The sequence below is a fragment of the Hemicordylus capensis genome, chromosome 6 (genome assembly GCF_027244095.1).
Source record: "Hemicordylus capensis ecotype Gifberg chromosome 6, rHemCap1.1.pri, whole genome shotgun sequence".
Classification (NCBI taxonomy): domain Eukaryota; kingdom Metazoa; phylum Chordata; class Lepidosauria; order Squamata; family Cordylidae; genus Hemicordylus; species Hemicordylus capensis.
Genome location: NC_069662.1, coordinates 93,031,930 through 93,052,175, shown reverse-complemented (window position 1 = coordinate 93,052,175; position 20,246 = coordinate 93,031,930). Strand labels below are relative to the sequence as shown.

The 20,246-nt window shown below is 41.5% G+C and overlaps 1 protein-coding gene and 1 long non-coding RNA gene across 2 annotated transcripts; one reads left to right on the top strand and one right to left on the bottom strand.

The window, feature by feature from the left end:
* Window positions 1-756: 756 nt before the first annotated feature.
* On the top strand, window positions 757-19,746 carry LOC128331635 (uncharacterized). The gene is made up of 3 exons (XR_008310377.1): window positions 757-884; window positions 13,634-13,805; window positions 13,917-19,746. It is a non-coding gene; the product is annotated as an uncharacterized LOC128331635 (long non-coding RNA).
* NEUROD6 (neuronal differentiation 6) lies at window positions 9,929-13,446 on the bottom strand. Its single transcript, XM_053265259.1, has 2 exons — window positions 13,201-13,446; window positions 9,929-11,816 (listed from the first exon to the last, which is right to left on the bottom strand). Exon 2 carries the CDS (start codon window positions 11,793-11,795, stop codon window positions 10,782-10,784), a length of 1,014 nt encoding a protein of 337 aa, XP_053121234.1. The 5' UTR covers window positions 11,796-11,816; window positions 13,201-13,446; the 3' UTR covers window positions 9,929-10,781.
* Window positions 19,747-20,246: the final 500 nt, after the last annotated feature.

Genomic DNA, 20,246 nt, shown 5'->3' with positions numbered 1-20,246 from the left:
GAATGAAGATGTAGTTTTCCCTACCACCTAACTTCCTGTCCCACCATATTACTCCCTGCAGCCCTATGGGGTGTCACGTATACTTTTTTAGTCTAAACTTCAACCTGCCTACTGTGAGAAACTCATTCTCTCCCATAGCCGCAGGCCTGATAAAGAATCGAAAGCAAACACATACAATGGTATGCTGTGGATGCGTGGTCTATCAATGGCTACTAGTATACTGTGCCTGTGCGGTCTATCAATGGCTACTGAGGCTGGAGGTGGCTATTGGCCACCTCCAGCCTCAGAGGTAAAATGCCTCTGAATAACAGTTGCAGGACATGCCCTCACCTCTTGCCTGTGGGCTTCACGGAGGCGACTGTGGGAAAAATGATGCTGGACTAAATAGGACTTGGGCCTGATCCAGCAGGGCTCTTCTTCTTCTATGGGTTCACACTTGAAAACCTTCCCAAACTGAAATTGTGTTATTAGAAACTCACTGGAGTGATTCACACTATTGCCCTGGACAGGTCCGGAGCAGGTGCGTAACAACGATCAGGCAAGGGGAGACAGTTGTCTGGGGGCCCCACTGCCTGGAGGGGCCCCCCAGAGGCACCTCACATGACTCCCCATTGCCCCCTGCCCAGCCCCAAGGCCCCTCAGCCACTTGCCCTGTTCGCCATCTCTCCAGCTTGTTCTCCTGGCCGGCAATGGAGGCAGCAGACAAGCTGCAAAGAGCTCCTTTTCTCCCACCTCTCAGCTGATCGGCGGGTGGGCGGGGCTTCCACGGAGAACAAAGGCCTCTGTGAAGCCTGAACTCCAGTAGGGCCCAAGCCAGCCAGGAAGGAGGAGGCAGCCAGAGAGGCCTCCACTGTTCTCTGCAGCAGAAGACCCCCTGCTGCCAGGTAGAGTGTGAACTCCTTTTTATGGTTACCTTCCCCACCCACACCCCCACCCGGATATATAGGGATCTGCTTGCCATAGGGCTTTGATATGGGGGGGAGGGACTGAGAAGTCTCTGAATATTTATTTTTAAACAGCTTGGAAAATTTGCTGGCTTAAAAAAAACTATCTAAAAAGTCCTATAAGTGGCTTGTTTCATGGCAGAAAATTACAAAAACTTCTGGAAGAAACAGTATTATATTTATTTTATTCATTCATTTATAAATGCACTTATGTTCAAGTTGTTTTGCAACCCAGAAGGTCTGAGTGAGAACTGTGAAGCATGTCTTCTGCTTTTATTTTATTTTATTTTTCTTGTGTGTGAACTGCTCCCCAATAACCTGCAGGGACTTCAGGGTAAATCTGGCCAACATGTGAATGCAGCACCTCTATTCCAGAGGAGATGTGTGTTAAAGGGCTTTAAAAGCCTCCTGTGAAAAACCTCCTGGAATCAAACTTGACTGAATTTGTTCAGAATTCTGAGAAAACAAACATAGGCTCACCCTGCATGGTTGAAAGTCACCTTGGCTAATCTGCAGCGAGGGGCCCATTTTAATCATTCATCTTTCTAGTGTGTTCTAGGCATTAAAAGTAAAACAAATGTATAGTACTCAATGTATATCACTATATATTGTGACGTGTGCGTGTGTGTATTCAGTGAAATGTATTTGCAGGCAGCATACTTATTTTGGAATATCAGACTTAAATCCTTGGGGGCCTGGGGTGTGCGGAGGCCCTGGACTTTGAGTGGGGGGGGCCCATTTTAAAATCTTGTCTCTGGGCCCACTCCAACCTTGCTACGCCCCTGGTCCGGAGGGTGTGGGAAGAAGGCTGCTTTCACCTTCCCTGCCTCCCAGACGACTAAGCAGGTCCTCTTCTGCACACCTCCCATGCGCCCACACGGGCAGCCTTGCTCCATGCAGCTCTGTGAAGCATGGAGTAAGGCAGAGGGATCCAGGGTTGGAACTTGTTGTTCTGGCCTCCGGGCATCTCTCAATGCAATGCGCAGCATGCGCTTTGCATTGGGGATTTTCCTCTCACACGAGTGCTCTATGCGCCTATCTCTGTGACTCCTCGGGCTGCATGCACGATACCCAGGTTAAGGGTGAGAGAGCATCCTTTACCTCAGCTAAAAGCTGGGTTCATTAAGGGGGTTAGGCAGGCAGGGCCTGGAGGGATCCACAGGGTTAGGCCATGACCAGCCTAACTCTGCCTGGGGCATCCCAGGCATGGTTAGGCTGCTTGTGAGAACAGCCTCAGTATCAGGCACGGAGCCAGCCGAGTGCCCGCCTGGGTCTGGCCTCGCCAGGCAGCCCCTCTAATGGCATCCCATATGTGTGATGTCACTTGCACAGGGCATGGCTGAGCCCCAAGAGAATCCCCTCCCCACCCACAAGCGGGCACTATAGCTTCCCTGTCCTTCTCATGCAGTGTTTGCTGCCTGAAAGCATCTATTTCCATTTCTCTCCCTCCAGAGAGGGAGAGAAAGGGAGAATAGATCCTTTCAGGCAGCAAGCACTGCCTGAAATGACATGGAAGCTCTCGCTCGGGCTTTCCGGATCTTGAGGCCACACTCCCCTGGGGGCTTCAGCGGCCCCTACCATTAGCGGCCTGGGTTCTTTGAACCCGTTCACACAATGGTGGCTACCTTCGATATTAGTGGGGTGACAAAACTACCCTTTTCTTTCCTTGATAAGTTTTGATTACCTAGAACCTGTTCCTCACCTTCTCCAGTTCCCAGATAAGATTGGCTACTCTAACTTCCCCACCTGAGACGACTAGACAGTCTCTTGGCACTAACTCTGCTATCCTCTGAATCTGAAAGCAGCACTAAGTAGCCACTGAGTCTGTGAATCACAAATGGCTAATATCCCATGCATAAGCTGGGCATCCTGGGAAATACAGGCCACTGACAGTAACCACTGAGTTCCATGACTCCATTTCAACCTCTTTCTGAACACAGAGCTCTGTGCAGTCTGGGCATACTGCTTTCACATGAACCTAAGGTGCTGCATTAAAAAATACCTTTCCGATTCATAAACTCATGTTTCCTATGTAAATTTGGAACAAACTAGACATGACATGGGAGATTACTGAACTGGATCTCCAACTATTTTTTTCTTTTAGATCAAGGCAGCCTTGTGAGAACCCAATTAGAATTGGGGCTGTTGCGGTATTCAGGAGTTTTTATGTTTTCTCCTACGGGGCAAATAGTTTTATGGGGAAGGGGGAGCAATTTAAAACAGGAAAGTGGTGTGAAAGGAAAGGGATAGTATCCTCTCTCTTCCAGAACTGCAGCCCCAATCTGAATTGCTCCTTTCACAGCTCTTTGATCTAAAATAATCCCCTAATCTGTACTGAAGAGATTCTTCTTCTCATGGATCTCCCATGTCACAGGTGGTTTGGACCTGTAATGTGGGGCTGGAGTGAATATTGCACAGGAGAGGAGGAGCTTAATCCATTGATTGGTTATCCCCATGAGCCAGTTTGGGCAAACAAATGCCCGACCAGCACAATGTGATAAAGATATGAACATGGTATGAACTCACAGACTCTTTCCTCCCGCATGCCATTTCTTAATGGCATAGGAACACTGATTTAAAAGAGTATTTGGAGCATGTGTAGAGGAACAGTTTGGGTGGGTCACCCACCACCACCACACACAGACACAGATGCAGGAAAAGCACACAAGGGGACTATGTGTAGACTCACATCTTTCCCCCTACTTATTTTTAAATACTAATAGAGAAATCAAAGAGTGAAAACAATAGCATCAGTCAATCATCCAATGGGTTCTGTCACACAGAACTGTCAGGGCCCCTCCAAGACCCCATCTGTACACTGGAGCTGTTGAATCATGGCAAAGTGTAATTGAGATCCATTCAAATCAGTGGGTAATTTGTCACGGAAAGCAATGGGAGATGGATTAACTGCAGGGTGTCGGATGCAAACCCCAAGGAAGTCAATAGGAATCCAGCCACTTACATCAATGGGTCCTCTGTCAAACTATAACAATGTGAACAAAATCTCAACTTTATTTTCATGGTTTATAAACATTTATTTTAGACCATGATAGCAATAAATGCTTCCAGGCTGAGCATGCCTATGAGACCATTCTGCTAATGGCTCTGTGGAGTGACCAGGATTCTAAAACTGCAGCCATATGGAATCTTACTGTGCTTATTAAATTGTGTACAGCAGTGTTAACAGCAGTTTGATTTGTGGCTGCAAGTAATAAATGAATTATATTAATTTTGTAGCTGCAAGCTAATTTCTCCAGAATTACTTTTTAATAACTGGCATTGTGTTCATTGGTAAGATTTAAATACATTTAGGATCATATTTTTGTTTGTATTCTTTTTTTAAAAAGCATTATGAGATTATCATTTTGGAAACTAAGACATTATTTAATAATTCCCTCACCTCTGAAAATGAGGTTTAGAGAAAATGTTTTACATTTGCTGGGGGACTTAAGGCTAAATTACCTCTGTGTGTTGTGAAGAGCAGAAGTAAACTTTGCCGACAATGGGAAAACCTTGAAAAATTAATAATCTCTTCAATTTGAACTGTTTGGTCTTTCACATCATGAGATTGGCTCTGCTTGTGTCTAGTGTTGGCTTTCTCAGAGCTGATTTCCTGCAATATAGATTCAGAAACCACATGGCAATAATGAAATGGTCATACCATCTTACTTTGTGCTGTTACTGAGTTCATGCAAGTGATATTCTGCTTATGTGGGGGGCAACCACCACAGAATAAAGATTTGTGGGAGATTTTGCCCATATAAAAAAAGGCTGTGTTTTTCAAACACATGGCATGATATCTCTAAAACTACAAGTGTCCAGTTCAAAAGAACAGAGCTGGTATTTCTGCATTCTGTAGTCATCTGCTATATAAAAGATATTTTCTCCATATGACCCTTTCCCCATAATTAGGATCAACGAGATAATTCTTTCTTGGGTTCCAGGCTCATGAGATGGAGCTGGATAGGACTTGGGCAGGGCCTCCTCCATTGTGGCCCCCACTTTGTGACACCTTCTGTTTAAAAATGTTAGCTTTGGCTCCTCCTGGCAGATATGCAGGCATTTGACATGCCCTGCTGCTGCTGTATAAATACAAAATAGTAATAGTTGTAGTAGTGCTTGTAAACAGAGTTTGAAATCCTTCAGAGATTTTGACTTGAGTTAAGCTATTGTATGTTTTTATACTAGTATCATATCTGTTTTAGCCTCCTAAGATTTTTTATAGCCTAGGTAGATAAATGCATACCCCATTGCTTAAAAAAGGATAACTATTTGTCTTGTCTTGATGGCTTCATTAGACACCACCACCTGCCCCAGTGTCTGTACCTAAGACCAGGCCTTAGGAATTTGCTGAAATAGTGCCCCTGGCTATAGGCTGACTTTCAGTAGAACCTTGTCACTACTTGTCCAGTGGAACAGAATGGTCACAAGTAATGGCAGCTCTGCATCAGTTGCCATCACCTTCCTTTACAACTAAGAGATAGACAAGCACAGCTGCATCATTGTGAGCTGGGATGCTGGTCAAATCTGTCAATTTGATTGGTCAACTTATTACTTATGATTTGTACATGGACAAACATTGCCAAATACAAATATAATCAAGAGCATCATCGTGTATCTAGCAGCCTAATTTTAAAATTGCATAATGAATCATCGGGCAGCAAAGGCAAGGGTAAAGAGCCCTGCATGATTCAGTATCACATGTGCATACATCCTTCATTATGGAGCAAACCCCAATGTGGCCCTCTCCAGCGAGCTAATGCCCTCTCTCCTCTCAGTTAAGCTACATGGCATCAGGAGTGACTGAATGATACAATGCTATCCACAGCGTAGCCAAAACAGAATTTGGGGCTGACTGGGGGGAAAAAAGCCAAAACGGTCACTTTGGGGTCATGGGAGCATTTAATAATTTAATGTATTTCTTTCTCATAGCACACTATATTTCATCACACAATTTAGCAGCATACTAAGATCTCTTTGTGCATGAGGAAGGGTTCCAAATACTACCTCTTCCCTTTTTAAAAAAGGTGGTTGCAGCAATCGTCACCACCACTTGATTTCATACAAGCGTGCACTGCTGCATGGCCTACGGCACACAGACCCTCTTCTGCCTCATTCTTCATTTGCTACTGGGCTGATAATGAGAAGAGGGAGGAAGGAGAAGCAGAGCATCTCCAGTACTCTGATGCCCTTTCCTCATCTGCTTCCTCTTCCTTCTATTTATCAGCCCAGCAGCAAGTGTGGGAGGAGGCAGCAGCAGTGAAGAGGAACAGGAAGAGGAAGAGGTCAGGACTAGAGGAGCAACTTCAAGAGTCGCTTGGATGGCGAAGGGCAGAAGAGGGAGAGACAGGGCTGATTCTAGGGGTTTTGGTGCCCTTGATGAAGTTTGATTTTGTTGTGCCCCTGCCCCCACCAGCCAAGAAGTACAAAGCCCCAGCTTGAGTCACATAGGCTGCTCATTCATGAGGTCAAATGATCAGCCTGTGCAGGTGACCAGTAAATGATAAGCCTGTACTGGTTTGAGGATTCAGTGGGACAGAGTTCCCTGTCTATTATGGGGGTAAAATTCTAACACATCAAAGATGAAAAGATGCTGCTGTTAATTTGGAAATCCAGTCTGAGACATTTTCTTTTTGGAAATGAATGCTGAGTAGGAAATTCATATTCAAGAGAGGGATTGCAGCTTATGAGACTGTTTATTGAGGACTGAGGTGCAATGGGCTTTTTGGGGTGCAGAATATACAGGCCTTTTGGAGAGCAGGGTGAAGTATTACATATTGAGGCTGTGCACACAAGCAGCCTTACCCAGGTTAGGGCTGCTCGTATACACCATCCAGATTGAGGCCAATCCCAGCACTGCCTCCACAGCAATCTTAACTTTTTTATCCAGGCTTTTACCTGGATTAGAGGGTGCAAGCAAGCCCTCTAACCCAGCTCCAGGATCATGTGTATGCTCAGGCTTCACGCTGCCCAAACATACACAGAGTTGTATGTTTGCCTAGAGTGCCCAACTCCCAGGGGAATGCCCCAAGGCACCACACTCAGCACGCAGTGTCTTGTGGGATTCCTGGAGGCTGAGAAAATGAGTCCCAGCTTCCAGCAATCCACACTGTTCAGGGCAGCGTGGATCATGTGGGTGCCACCGGTACACCAAAAAGGTCTGCAACAATCATCTGGGGGGAAGGTAGGTCCATCCCTGCCTTTCCCCCACCCGCTCTCCCCACCCCATTCTGATCACGGATATAGCCTTATTATATTCTTACACCACTGTGCAGTACTTTAGAGGTGCGATATAAGAGGGAGAGAAAGAATAAGTGGCACTGCTATATTCTGGCATTGCTTATGCAAACCCCAAGAATTGGTGTCCTAGGCAACCACTTAGATCTGCCTAGTGGACAGGTTGGCCCTGGAGGGAGACCACTGAGGCAGCAAGCAGGCCTCTAGTTGTCTCACTGGTGCCTCAGCAATCCTCCACTTGGGGCAACTGTTTCACCTTACCTCACAGAAGGATACTCCCTGACATAGTTTGGGAATTACTGCTGTATTACTGTATTGCATAGTTTGGGAATTACTGCTGTAAAGACTTTTCAGAGGATAGTAGTCCTCGCAAAGCATAATATTTTCCCATTCTTTGTTACTGCTGTAATAAAGGAATTCTTTGAGTTCTTTACTATTTGACAATATTTCGCTGATCCGTTGATCACAGTCCCCCCTGCCCCCGCAGCTATCAAATGCCAAGTCTAGTGTCTGGGAGTGAATGGCTGTGGGGTGTTTAAGGAGCTCTCACAACCCTGCATGACTCAGATGTAATGTGGAAACACTGTGGAACAATCTGTCTACTTGAGCCTGTTCTTCATCCTTACCGTCAGTCTTCTGAGCCGCTGTCTCAGTGCCCTGGCTCATAGGATCACAATTCAGCTGATAGCTGCCTAAACATGCTGCAGGACAGAATTGCTGTAGTAGGGAAACCCTTGCAGTCACAGAAGAACTGGGAAAATCCATTTTAATGCTGAAAGAGGAAGCACCATCAAAGGGAAACAAACTAAATGTTGATAAAATGGTTGGTTATACGGGAAAGATGTGGCCTGGTATTTTGTTGTCTTTTTTCACAAGCTCTAATTTTGGGACATCAGTAGCTGGTGCAGTGTGCCAGTGAAGACTATAATCAGGGGTGCTCATTCCATTGGCTCCTGAAGGATCATCAATGACCTTTGTATATTAGGGAGTTGTCTCAGGCCACTAGTGGTCCCTTCAGGAGCCAATGGTATGAGCTCCCTGGCCTGAGCTGTTCGTTCTTCCCCTCAGAGTCAGAGCACACTGGTCTTATCTTAAGGAGCCCCTGTGAAGATAGGGGAGGCTGTGCCAACAGTTGGGCTATGGTTTATTATTGGTTTATTATTGATGATTGGCTGTTGGTTACTGTTGATATGATTTATTATTGGTTTATTATTGATGATTGGCTGTTGGTTACTGTGAAGTCCCTGAGATATTTGAAATATATCAGTGCAAACTGTTAATATGAAGAACTGTTAAATCAACTTGCTACTTTTAGGTGGCTACTGCACAAATTATCTTAAGACTTTTTTATGCACGAGGAATTATTACTGTTGAAGAGTCAGGTGACCAGAGATCAGTTGATGTGCATGTATATGTGAACCAGGGCATGGTCTGAGGGCAAATGATAAGATTACCTTACTGAAGCTAAGCAGGCCTACATCTGGTCACTGTTCCAATGGATGCCTGCCTGCCAACTCCACGTATGCCACATTGAGTTCCATGATGGAAGAAACAAATGATATAAACGTAATAGGTAAATAAATAAACCAGCCCTGAAAAAAGTGGTTCACGTAAAGAAGGACTAGCAGTAGAGATTCTTCAGTGAAGAAGAATCCCTACTCAGGCTCATCGGACTTGTGAGCAACAGTTCACATACCAGCCATTTATAGCCTGCCAGAGACTCAACAACAACCCTGTGTAGCTTTACAGGGATGTCCCTATGCACCGTTATGGAAGATAATTCTCCTGGGTGAAAAAGCAAGCATATGTTCCTTTCCCGACAGTGTGTGTGAACTGTATAGAACTCAAGGATAGCAATCGGAGCACAACATCCTGAATAATAACCTCGAGTGGTTCGCTTGTGTTCATATGAATGTTCCTGCAGTAGAATAGTTTTGCCTTCTTTGAGATGGAATACTGTTAAGTAAATAAAGATGGTGATCCTAAGCACCCTTATTTTAAAAGAAAGATATATTGAAATCAACAGGACTTCCCCTGCCAAATTAATATATTTAGGTAGTGGTGAACTTGCCACAAAATCAGAGGTATGTACTCTTGTGCTGGGCAATATGCAAAGATCAGGAATCTACTCTGTATGTGCTCTCCTCGTGCTGTTACTTATGAACTCTCCTGTCCCCTGTTCAGAATCAATATCAATGCAGAATGCTTACCTAGTCTTCACTTGATGTTTGTAGGAAGTCATCTATTATATTTCCAGTTTTCATTTAATCAACTTTGAAAATGTGTTACCGATCATAGATCATGAATACCAAAAATTGTAATGCTAAAACAAGTCATCACAAATTCTGCATTGAAATTACTGCGAACAATTAACCAAACAGAGCATTAGCAGAGCTTGCACAGCAGCAGCATTCCTCAGGAGATGGCACCCAATGAGACTTCCAGGTGAACATTTTTAGTGGCATTGAGTTTTCTCTACATTCTGGATGCGCTGATCTGAATTAGGAGTAGGGTAAGCCTTGATTATATTGACCTCTAATGTCAACATGTGGCACTCTAATCCTGAACACTTCTACTTGGAACATTTATGCCAATGAAACTAACTTCTAGATAAATCTACTTTAGTGTCACATTAACAATCTAAAGAGCATGGCTTACATTACATGAAAATACGAAGACAGCAAATGCCCTATGATATTATCACACAGTATCAGTATGTCACAGCTGACGTTATATCATTGGTGATGTTAGACTTCAAAACATCTATGTTTAATTGCATTTAAAATAAGTAACGAAAAACACAGTTAAACATTCTAACAAACTTTACATGTGAAGGCAAAATAATACAAAAGAAGTGCCGATAGCGTATGATTTTTATATTAAAATGATGGATGCAAAACCTGTGAAAAAACCTTCTAAAGGATAGGTAGCCCCTGCCATCAAATGTTTTAAATTTTAAGCTGAAGAATTGTCAATGATAACCATTCATTTTATTTATATGCACTTTCTTTTGATTTTTTTTTTTTGCATAGCTTAAAATATTGCTGCACCATCTCCACTGCGTGATGCCTGCGACAGTTTTTCTTTAATTTTAAAAAAAAAATCTGGAGAATTTAAAAATTCACCTCTTCCCCATTACATAATATATCATTTCTAATTATTATAAATACATCATTTTTACTTGTCTGATTTCAATAGCATGCATTGGTATAGTTACTGTACAATCAAAATACTATTGCAGACTTTATACAGTGTGCATTTTTTCAGCTCAACAATTTTATTTAGACACACTGCTCGACAAAATTGAATGAATAGGGGAGGAAGGGGGAAAAATTATCAGAAAAAGAATCTCACAGTGCTTACCAAGATCCAAATGGAATTAAATACTGATAAGTAAAATTATTGTTATTATTATTGTTGTTGCTGCTGCTGCTGCTGTTATTACACAGAAATAAAAAAGTCCCACAATAGCTGACACACTTTAGAAACTAGCAAACACATTTTTAAATAGAGTTGCATGGACTGAATGGGGCACAAGCATCTGCTTTGTCTTAATTAGACGGAGAGGTGAATGACCACTGTTTATTTTCATTTTCCTCATTAATTATGAAAAACTGCATTTAATTCATCTTGCATGGTGAGAGGCTGGCTGCGCAGATGTAGGTCGTAAGGGAAGTGGCTCTCTGTAGGCAACCTGAATACAGAACTCTGCCCAAGGGGACCCCTGGGTGGCACTGCACAATAATGCATGCCATAATTGTAGTTTTTGCCATAGTCCAAAGCTTCTTCTTGCTTGAGGGAAAATATCCCATTATAGTTAATCGGGGGAGGACTTAAGGGACCTTCAAACTGTGGGCTGGCACACTCAGGAGAAGTGCTTTCATAGAAGGACTCATAAGCGCTGCAGTAATTGTAGGGTTTCATGGACTTGGAATTGTCAAGTGTTCCATGACCTGGGGGAGTGCTCAGCTCTGGGCTGTGATAGGGAGGGTAGAAAGTAGAGTAGGGGGATCTGGCATGATGGGTACTTTCCCCTGCCTGACCCATCAAGAAACTCCTGGCATTCAGCTGTAGGCATCCTGCCACCAAGTTTGTCGTTGGCTGGGAGAGACCTTTGCATAGGTTTTGGACAAACGTCAGCAAATCAGGCCTCTTGCCAATTCGTAAGATTTCAGAAAGAGCCCATATGTAATTTTTGGCAAGTCTCAATGTTTCTATTTTAGACAGTTTTTGTGTTTTGGAATAACAAGGGACCACTTTCCTTAAACTGTCCAGAGCATCATTGAGGCCATGCATTCTGTTTCTTTCTCTTGCATTGGCTTCTTGTCGCCTGAATTTGACCCTGTCCATCCTCATCTTGGTCATCTTTTTTTTCCGAAGGCCCCTCCTCCTAGGTAAACCATTCTCATCCTCTTCCTCTCGGTCATCTTCCACCTCCTCTTTTTCTGTATCTTCTGCCATAGATCTTTTAAGACTTTTCCCTTGGTGAGTGATTTGCTTTGCAAAGCTTTCCGGTTTCTTGATCTGCTTGAGGTCTTCACTTTCTCTGGAAAACTTTCTGCACATCTGGGACTCTGGCATTACAACAGACTCATCAAATGGTAGTGTTAACATGACGTTATAATCTTATGTTACCTGAAAGAATGCCAGCAAAAGGTTTTAAAGGTATCCGTTTGTAAAGTACATATTTTAATACAGATTTTCAGCTTTTACATAATTATTAGTACTCAGTATATATTTATGTGCACATACAGAGTCCTCTATAAAATACAGCAAATACTTTAAAAAATATTAATCACTATATGAATGTACTACATATTATATAGATAGAGATATTTGTTCCAAAAATATAGATTAAAAATGCAATATAGCTAACAGAAGGAAAATGCTGACACAACAGTTAAGAAAAAGTTAAACAATTAAAATTAACTCCTTTCTATATTTCCTGAATTTTTAAAAATATAGATTCACAATATTTTAAAATGTAGAATTTATGAAAAACAATAGATTTTTAAAAATATACACATTTCAACAATCTAAATGCCATAGAAAATGAAATTAAATGAGAGACTAGTCTTAAAAATTAAAAGGGCCATGCCTCTGTTAACTGACAGGGGGGAAAAGCTTTAACTTTTGTATTGTAAATTGTTTGCACATATTCTTCTACAAATCATTGCAATCAAGTCTGAATTGACTTGAAAAGAATTAAAATGGAAAAGAAGGCAAATGAATCATGCAGTGACTTAATTAAAGCGAAGAGAGGCTTTTTCTAATGATCAGTATGAAAATGTGTGATACACGGATTATTTCTTTCCTATTAAAAACAGGACAGGGTAAATAAACATATTCATGGAAGGCATTAAGCAATAGATCTCTCTCTCTCTCTCTCTCTCTCTCTCTCTCTCTCTCTCTCTCTCTCAGAAAAAAAATCCTGAACAAAATTTTCCAAGTTTTAAACATTGTTGGAATTAACTGGTTTTTTTTTTTTCATTTAAAAAAAAAATCAGAAGCAAAACTAAACCTCCTCATACTCTCTGGCAGCATCTGTGTTCTTCAAAGAACAGACGTTTCCCTCCAGCTAATATCTGACAGGAATAGTCTGTGGATTCTGACTGCAATTGTGCACGTGTGTTTAGAATCCAGAATGAAAAGGGGTGTGTGTGTGTGACAATTTGCTCCTTGCATTGTTTCTGTCCCTATACTCAGTTTTCAAGCAGCATATTCAATAATCCTCAAATTTAAAAACAAGTACACAAATGCAAATTCATAAACAAGGAGGCGAGGGACTTTTAAATAGATATAGCTTTTCTTTAAAACAACCTAAGCCCCTTATCAAAAAATCAACTCTCTTGCAGTATTATATAATAAGTGAAAGTAGAAGAAGTGAAATAGTAAAAGCAAGCACAACATTCACAAAACACAAGGCATCTATCCTGTATGTTTAAAACACTTGCATGCACACTCAGCAGTATATATATATATACACACACACACATACACACACACTTATTTGTATTACCTTGGCCTTTAAAAAAATCTCATTCAATAATCAGTTTTCATTTTGTGCCTTCCAAATCTTTTCAATCTGAATGTCGCATCGTCTCCTGGAGTCTAGATCTGTGTATATCTGCACTATCTCATTGATCTCTAAAAAGTGACATTGATGCCAACTGCCAGAGCTGGTACCCATGCCATCTGCTGGTGACGTCACAGGGCAGAGAAAACCATGTGATCTTTTCTCCTGGGACCTTCATTCTGCACTGATCATCTGGCATCCCTGTAAGTGGGTACCAGCATTCATGTATCAACACAGAAGGTTAGGCTGATAGGGAAGGGAGAGGGAGAGAGAGAGAAAGAGAGAGAGACCAGATTTCACATACACTGGGTGGATTTCTGTGAGTTTTTGTTGAACAGGCAGAAATGTCAACATTAACTTTTATCCTTATCCACAGGTATACCTGCTCTCCACTTGAATAAAAAGCTGCTGTTTATTGAAGAAATGATTTTTGTTGTATTGATAAGAATCCAATTTGCACTGACGGATACTTTGGAGGCAGAAGCTGTCAATGAAGAAATTGAATCAGAAAAAGTCTCATTGCCACTCCTCCTTTAACTGAGTTTGATGTAAGAGAGTTCAGAAACAGTTTCTATCCTGATATTGTTATGCAATTTCCATCTGCACATTCCAAAAGCACAACTTCTGAGTTTGAATCAGGGTATTTATTCTCTCTTTAGGTTGGATGCAAGAAATAATTCCATCTCCTTTCTTCAGTGATTTGGAGACATTTTTGGAGACAAGAGTAAAAAATGAAGCGACCTAGAAGTACATGATGGTTTTAAAATACAGGAAGGCTGCCCTTCTCAGAAATCAAGGCTTCCTGCAGCACCCATATGCTGCCTCCCACTCTTTCTCCCCCTTGGATATCAAGCATACCATCCGCTCCAGCTGATTTCATGACAACCCTCCCAAGTCAACACTTTCTGGACAAGCAAAACATGCTCTGCTCAGGGTTCTTCTATGTGCTTCTCTTAGTGTTTGACTTTCAAAATAATTGGTGGTTTTGCTTGAAAAAAATTGTTTAAATATTGTCCCTGTTCCTGATTTTTCTCCAACTGTTTCCCCCCCTCTGCTTCTTTATTCCTTCTTTCCCCCCATTCTGCATTCTCTTCCTTTACTGCCAGTCACCTCTTCTGCACAATCTGTTCCTCTTCTGCCCTTACCCTTTTTGTCTCATCATCAACAGCAGCAGAAAAGAAACAGTTAAATGGAACTCACGGCACACACATCCCCAAGCATGCCAGAGTGCCTCTGGCAAACTCCACCTTATTTTTTTCAGGAGTAACATATCTCCATGAAGGCATATACATAACCGATAATTAATGTATTGCTGGTCTTAGAAAGAAAATCAAGTTTTATAATTTTAAAAAACCCACCTCCTATATATTGTTTTTCTAGTGACTTTAAGAATTAAAATGTGAAAACACAATTTGGTTTGAGAATGAAAGTAATCCTCGGCAGAGCTGCAATTGTTATGGGCCTGTGTCAGCATTTCCAGCATGATTCGAGCCCCCCACCCCACCCGGATTTATGACTCATCTGCTTTAATCCGCAGTGGACCCAAGTTTAACATTAACAGTCTTGGTCCTGATCCTATTATTAATACAAAATTCTATTTAACACTGTTTGGGTATTTAAAAAGAGAATAGGAGATGTGCTTTAAAAAAATCAATTTAATGTCCTCTTTTTTTTTTTATGCCTCAACCTTAAGATTCTCCCATTCTCCACTTTTTACTGCCATGAAAAGATACAGGCCATTAGTTCGTAATCTAAATTAGGCCGATGTGTGAGAATAAATATCTCTGAATGGGGGCAAGATTTTAAAACATATGTGGCATGTGCCAATGAAGAGCGGGTTCCATATCTCCCACACCAGCCCTACCCAAAACAACTGAATAGGTATTTCTTTCTACTGCTGAGTATTGCAGTCTAGGAGGTTTTACTAAGTGTTATGCAACCAAGGATGAACCCTTACTTTGTGTGTGTGGTTTTTTTTTGTGTTTGTTTTTAAAGTAGAGAGATTTATTTTTTGGAAGATCCTGAGGTCAGCAGTCAACCCTTTAACAGTTTGGGGGTGGATTTGTTTATTTATTTATATATTTATTGCAAATTCAGTGTGCTACATGATACAAGTAATACATAGTACATTGACTATCCTCACTAATCACTGAACAGCTCAGCACTGTTTAAAAGCTGTACTTAATAAACAAAACAATACCAATCTATAGGAAACATTTACAATGGAATACATTGTCATTGTAGGAACTGTAATATTTTCAGTCAGTGTAAGGTTATTTTCCTCATATTCTCTTTCTTCTGCAAAGCTATTAAAAAAATCCAACAAAGCCATTGCAAAATATATTCCATATATATTTCATATCACCACTAAGGAGAATATAAACGAATCATGGAAGACCCTGTGAACATTATATTTTGCAGTCTTTTAAATCAATCATGTGGCTTTTTAACTGTTTTCAAATAAATGGCTGAGATGCAAAATAGCTGCAATATCAAGGTTTTAAAAGCATCCACTGTGCATGCCTAATAACATTGCACAAGGAATTTTTTCTACACATTCTGCAGTACAGTCCCAGGATATGCAAATCCTGTACATTGCTATTAATATGCATTCACAATTTCACAAGTTAAACCATATACAGCAACAATAATGATACGAAATAATAATAAAATGCATTCGTTATGATCAATATATAGTACACACATATTTCAGAATCTGTCACACAAAAATAGCTATGTGCTTTTAATGTAATTGTTCTAGATGCAATGGGTAGCATCGAAGCAGACTCAATTCCTCCTAATATATTTACCTGTAAGTAATTGTCACTGAAATCAATGAAATGAAATCAATGACTTTTTTTGAAAGTATATATGCCACCAATTTTGCCCTCCAGCTTTCTCCAAAGCTGTATTTTTTTCATAGTTAAGGTTCCAGACCTGTGTTTGCAATGGAAACAGGGGTTTGGAAGACCTCCTTGGTAAGCAAGGGAAGGATTAAGCACTCTTCTCTCACCTGCTGCTTCCCCGCTAGACAATACACTCTCCCACTTCTACTTCACAAAGTTGATTTTCACAGAGACATGTTGGAGGATGAATGTATATTCTGGTGTCAGTACAGTGTTGTTATTATTCTATGACTAACAGAAACACAGAACTCCATACTATGTGAAAGTCCAGATTCAGGATTCTTAGAAGTCATGGAATTACTCTCATTCAGCTTTTTAACATGCTGTGACACAAACTTCACTCTTCTTTATAACCAACCTTTTGGTTCTCTGTTCTGTATTAATAGAGATTAGCATATGCAATAGTTATTCCATATCCAGATTTTAAAGTCACCATTTCAAATCATGCCATTTATAGTGAGATGGTGGCCACGCTGCTCAGATTTCAGAAAGAGCTTCTGGAGAACTCCACTTCATGATATTCTGAGAATTTCTGAAATATTAATTTTAAAATGTCTACTTTCCAGTAGGTATATTCAAAGAAAAAAAATAGTTTCATTGCATTTTTGTTCTCATTTTTTAAAATTTTGATTTATTTTGTTATTATTTCATTTTAAATTGTTTCATTTCATTATTCAGTTCTTTCATTTTCATTTTCCCATTCATTTTTGTTTACTATTGATTTCATTTAGAAGTTCAATCAGTCTTCTAGTCCATTTAGCTTTGGTATTTTCCATGCAAACTGCATGATTCTTTCAAACAGTCTACTAATCCTTCAAGATAATAATAATAATAATAATAATAATAATAATAATAATAATAATTCAATTTCTATACCGCCCTTCCAAAAATGGCTCAGGGCGGTTTACAAAGAGAAATAACAAATAAGATGGCTCCCTGTCCCCAAAGGGCTCACATTCTAAAAAGAAACATAAGACACACACCAGCAACAGTCACTGGAAGTACTGTGCTGGGGGTGGATAGGGCCAGTTACTCTCCCCCTGCTAAATAAAGAGAATCACCACGGTAAAAGGTGCCTCTTTGCCCAGTTAGCAAGATATAAGTCTTGCCAAATTTCAGAGTAATTGGTTAATGGGTCCCTGGTTTAGAGACAATTTTACAAGGCACACATACTCTTATTTATTGTAGACATTTATATTCTGCCTTTCTATTGCAAAGCTCAGTTCCCAAGGCAGCCCACAAGTTAAAACAAAATAAATATAAAACCAAACCAAGCAAACAAACAAATCTTAATAAAATCAATAAAACACAGCAATAAAAATAGTATCAAACAGGCAGTTGGACAGCTACAGATTAAGAGCCTTTCAGAATAAAAAATGTCTTTGCTGAGCACAGTGCGCAGTGCAAAGCCAGCAATGAAGGGATCAAATAAGATTCTCCTGGGAGGGAGTTCCAAAATCTCTTCCATTGGAATGATCACTTTTAGTGGAAGAGTCAGCAGTTCTTAAGCCTAACTCTTCTGTTTTCTGTTCTGTTGGTATGATTTTTTTTAAATGTCACCGAAAGAACCCTCTCAATAGCAATAGCAATAGCACTTACATTTATATACCGCTCTATAGCTGGAAGCTCTCTAAGCGGTTTACAATGATTTAGCATATTGCCCCCAACATTCTGGGTACTCATTTTACCGACCTCGGAAGGATGGAAGGCTGAGTCAACCTTGAGCCCCTGGTCAAGATCGAACTTGCAACCTTCTGGTTACAGGGCGGCAGTTTTACCACTGCGCAACCAGGGGTAGACCAGACTTGCCAAAACAGATAGACTAAAGACTTCCCACTTCATAGGTGACTAAAAGGTACACAGATATAATGTCACTGTTATAGAATGTCATGCTTTGGTTGTGTGCCAGGACAGGCTGCAGTTTGGATGGTCCTGTTCAGGTGTAGGCAGGTGAGGGGTATTTGAGAGTCTAGGTTACCCAATGGACCAGGGTTGCATACAAGGTGAGAGAGTCAAGCAGAGGACTGGAGACAGAAGATGTAGACAGAGTTGGGCTGGGGTTGAGTACTGAGTGAGACAACCAAATAGAAGGCCAGGGTTGGGGCAGCGTGAAAGAGTCTTGTGTCCCTACTCCTGTGTGTTGCTCAGACTGCCAGCCTGGCTTAGAGACAAAGGTTTTCTAGGGCCTATAGGTCACATGACATGCCCTTGCTCCATAAAGATTTAATTGGTCTAACTTGCTGAACGAAACATTTACAGTATCACAAGATATCTGCAAAGCGTGCTTCCATACTTCCTGTGTTGTGACACTGCAGTCCCTATGCTGTCAGCAGGGTGCCGTGCTGTTCACATTTCGGATGCCTTGTTTCAGATTTTATCGTTGCGATTTAGTGCTATAACGTTGTATGTCCATTGCAAAAAAATAGCTGTATTTTCCATTGTAGATTCTGGGGGTCGTTTTCAATTTGATCCTGCAAGCCGAAGCATTTTACCATGGTCGTAGTGGCTAGTCTGGAAAGTGCCCTGGTCAGATCTCATTTGAAATAACCAGTTCAGTCAGGACTGCAAGGTTTGCCTAGAAGAGTATAATATTAGAAAACACATACTGAGGCTCTATACATGATCTGTGTGTAGAGCCTAACCGGGCTCTGTGGGGAAAACGGACTTAGTCCACTCTCCCTGCAGATGAGCAGGGAGCTCATCCTGTGTGGCTGGATTGGCCACCCAGATGATTACTGGGTATGTCACGGAACTGGTAGGGGTGGTGGGGATTGGGGGCCGCCCAGCCCCTGGAAGTCCCAGGATGCCCCGTGCAAGTGCACGGAGCATTCTGGGGAGACCCCCCTGAGGCTGGGAGCCTCCCAGTCGGGGGTCTTGCTTCATTCTCCCAGTCGGGGGTCTCCTCACGAGTTGCCACGATCCAGAGCTGCACCATGGTGACTCACCATCAGAACAGGGTTAGTGGAGCGATCGCTCTTATTACAGCATATGACCAGGAGAAACCGAGCTAGGAGCCCGGTTTCTCCTGGTCATGAGAATAGCCTCACTGAGACGAGTCCCCTGCTAAATGAGCAAAGAGGAGCAAAAAGTGTTGATTCTCTTTATTGGGGGGGGGGCAACTGGCCCTCTCCAACCCCAGCACAGCATCCCTCCAGTGGCTGTTGCTGGTGTCTAGCTTATGTTTCTTTTTCTTTTTTAAAAAAAGATTGTGAGCCCTTTGGGGACAGGAAGTCACCAATATTTATGTATTTATATCTATGTAAACTGCTATGGGAACTTTTGTTGAAAAGCCATATATAAATAAAATGATAGAAGCAAAAACCAAAATCACATAGAAGAAATGATGGTTAACCTCTGCTCTTTTAAAATAGCAACCTCCTTTCCTGCCTTCCTTTAGGCACAGCTCTTCCTTTAAAACAAATGAGAGAGGAGGAGGTTTTGAGCAGGAAAGTACTGCCTCTTCTCAAGTTCATTTTAGGGAAAGGATTCATGGCCTGGTTTGAAGGTACAATGTTCAATATATGTTTCAACATAAACTGTATTACTAGAATGATTAAAAACAAGGTGTTCTAGTAAGAACTAACCAGCCTACTTTGCTTTTGCTATCTCTACAACTGGACTACATTTGGTTCAACCCGAGGTCCACAAGTTAGATCTCTTGCACCTCAAATGTTCATGAGTCTGCCTTATTAGATCAGGGTGGATGACATCATTACAAACTACACCATTGAGGTGTTCCTGGGTGTCACTCATAACAGCTGTTCCAAATTTGGTTCAGATTGGTTAGACAGGCCTCAAGTCAGTGCACTTGCACCTCAAAAGTTCACACATCCACCATCTTGGATTGGGGTGGATGACATCACCACAAACTACACCATTGGGGCATCTGTATATGTCCATACAGCTGTAGCAAATTTGGTTCAAATAGGTTAGACAGTCCACATGTTAGTGCACTTGTGCCTCAAAAGTTTACATGTCTGCCATCTTGAATTGAGTTGGATGACATTGTCACAATCTACACCATTGAGATGTCCCTATGTGTCCCTACAGCTGTAGCAAATTTGGTTCAAATTGGTTAAGTGG

What these genes read in the sequence shown, in the direction of transcription:
- NEUROD6 (XM_053265259.1), bottom strand. Translation starts at nt 11,795, where the DNA reads ATGTTAACACTACCATTTGATGAGTCTGTTGTAATGCCAGAGTCCCAG.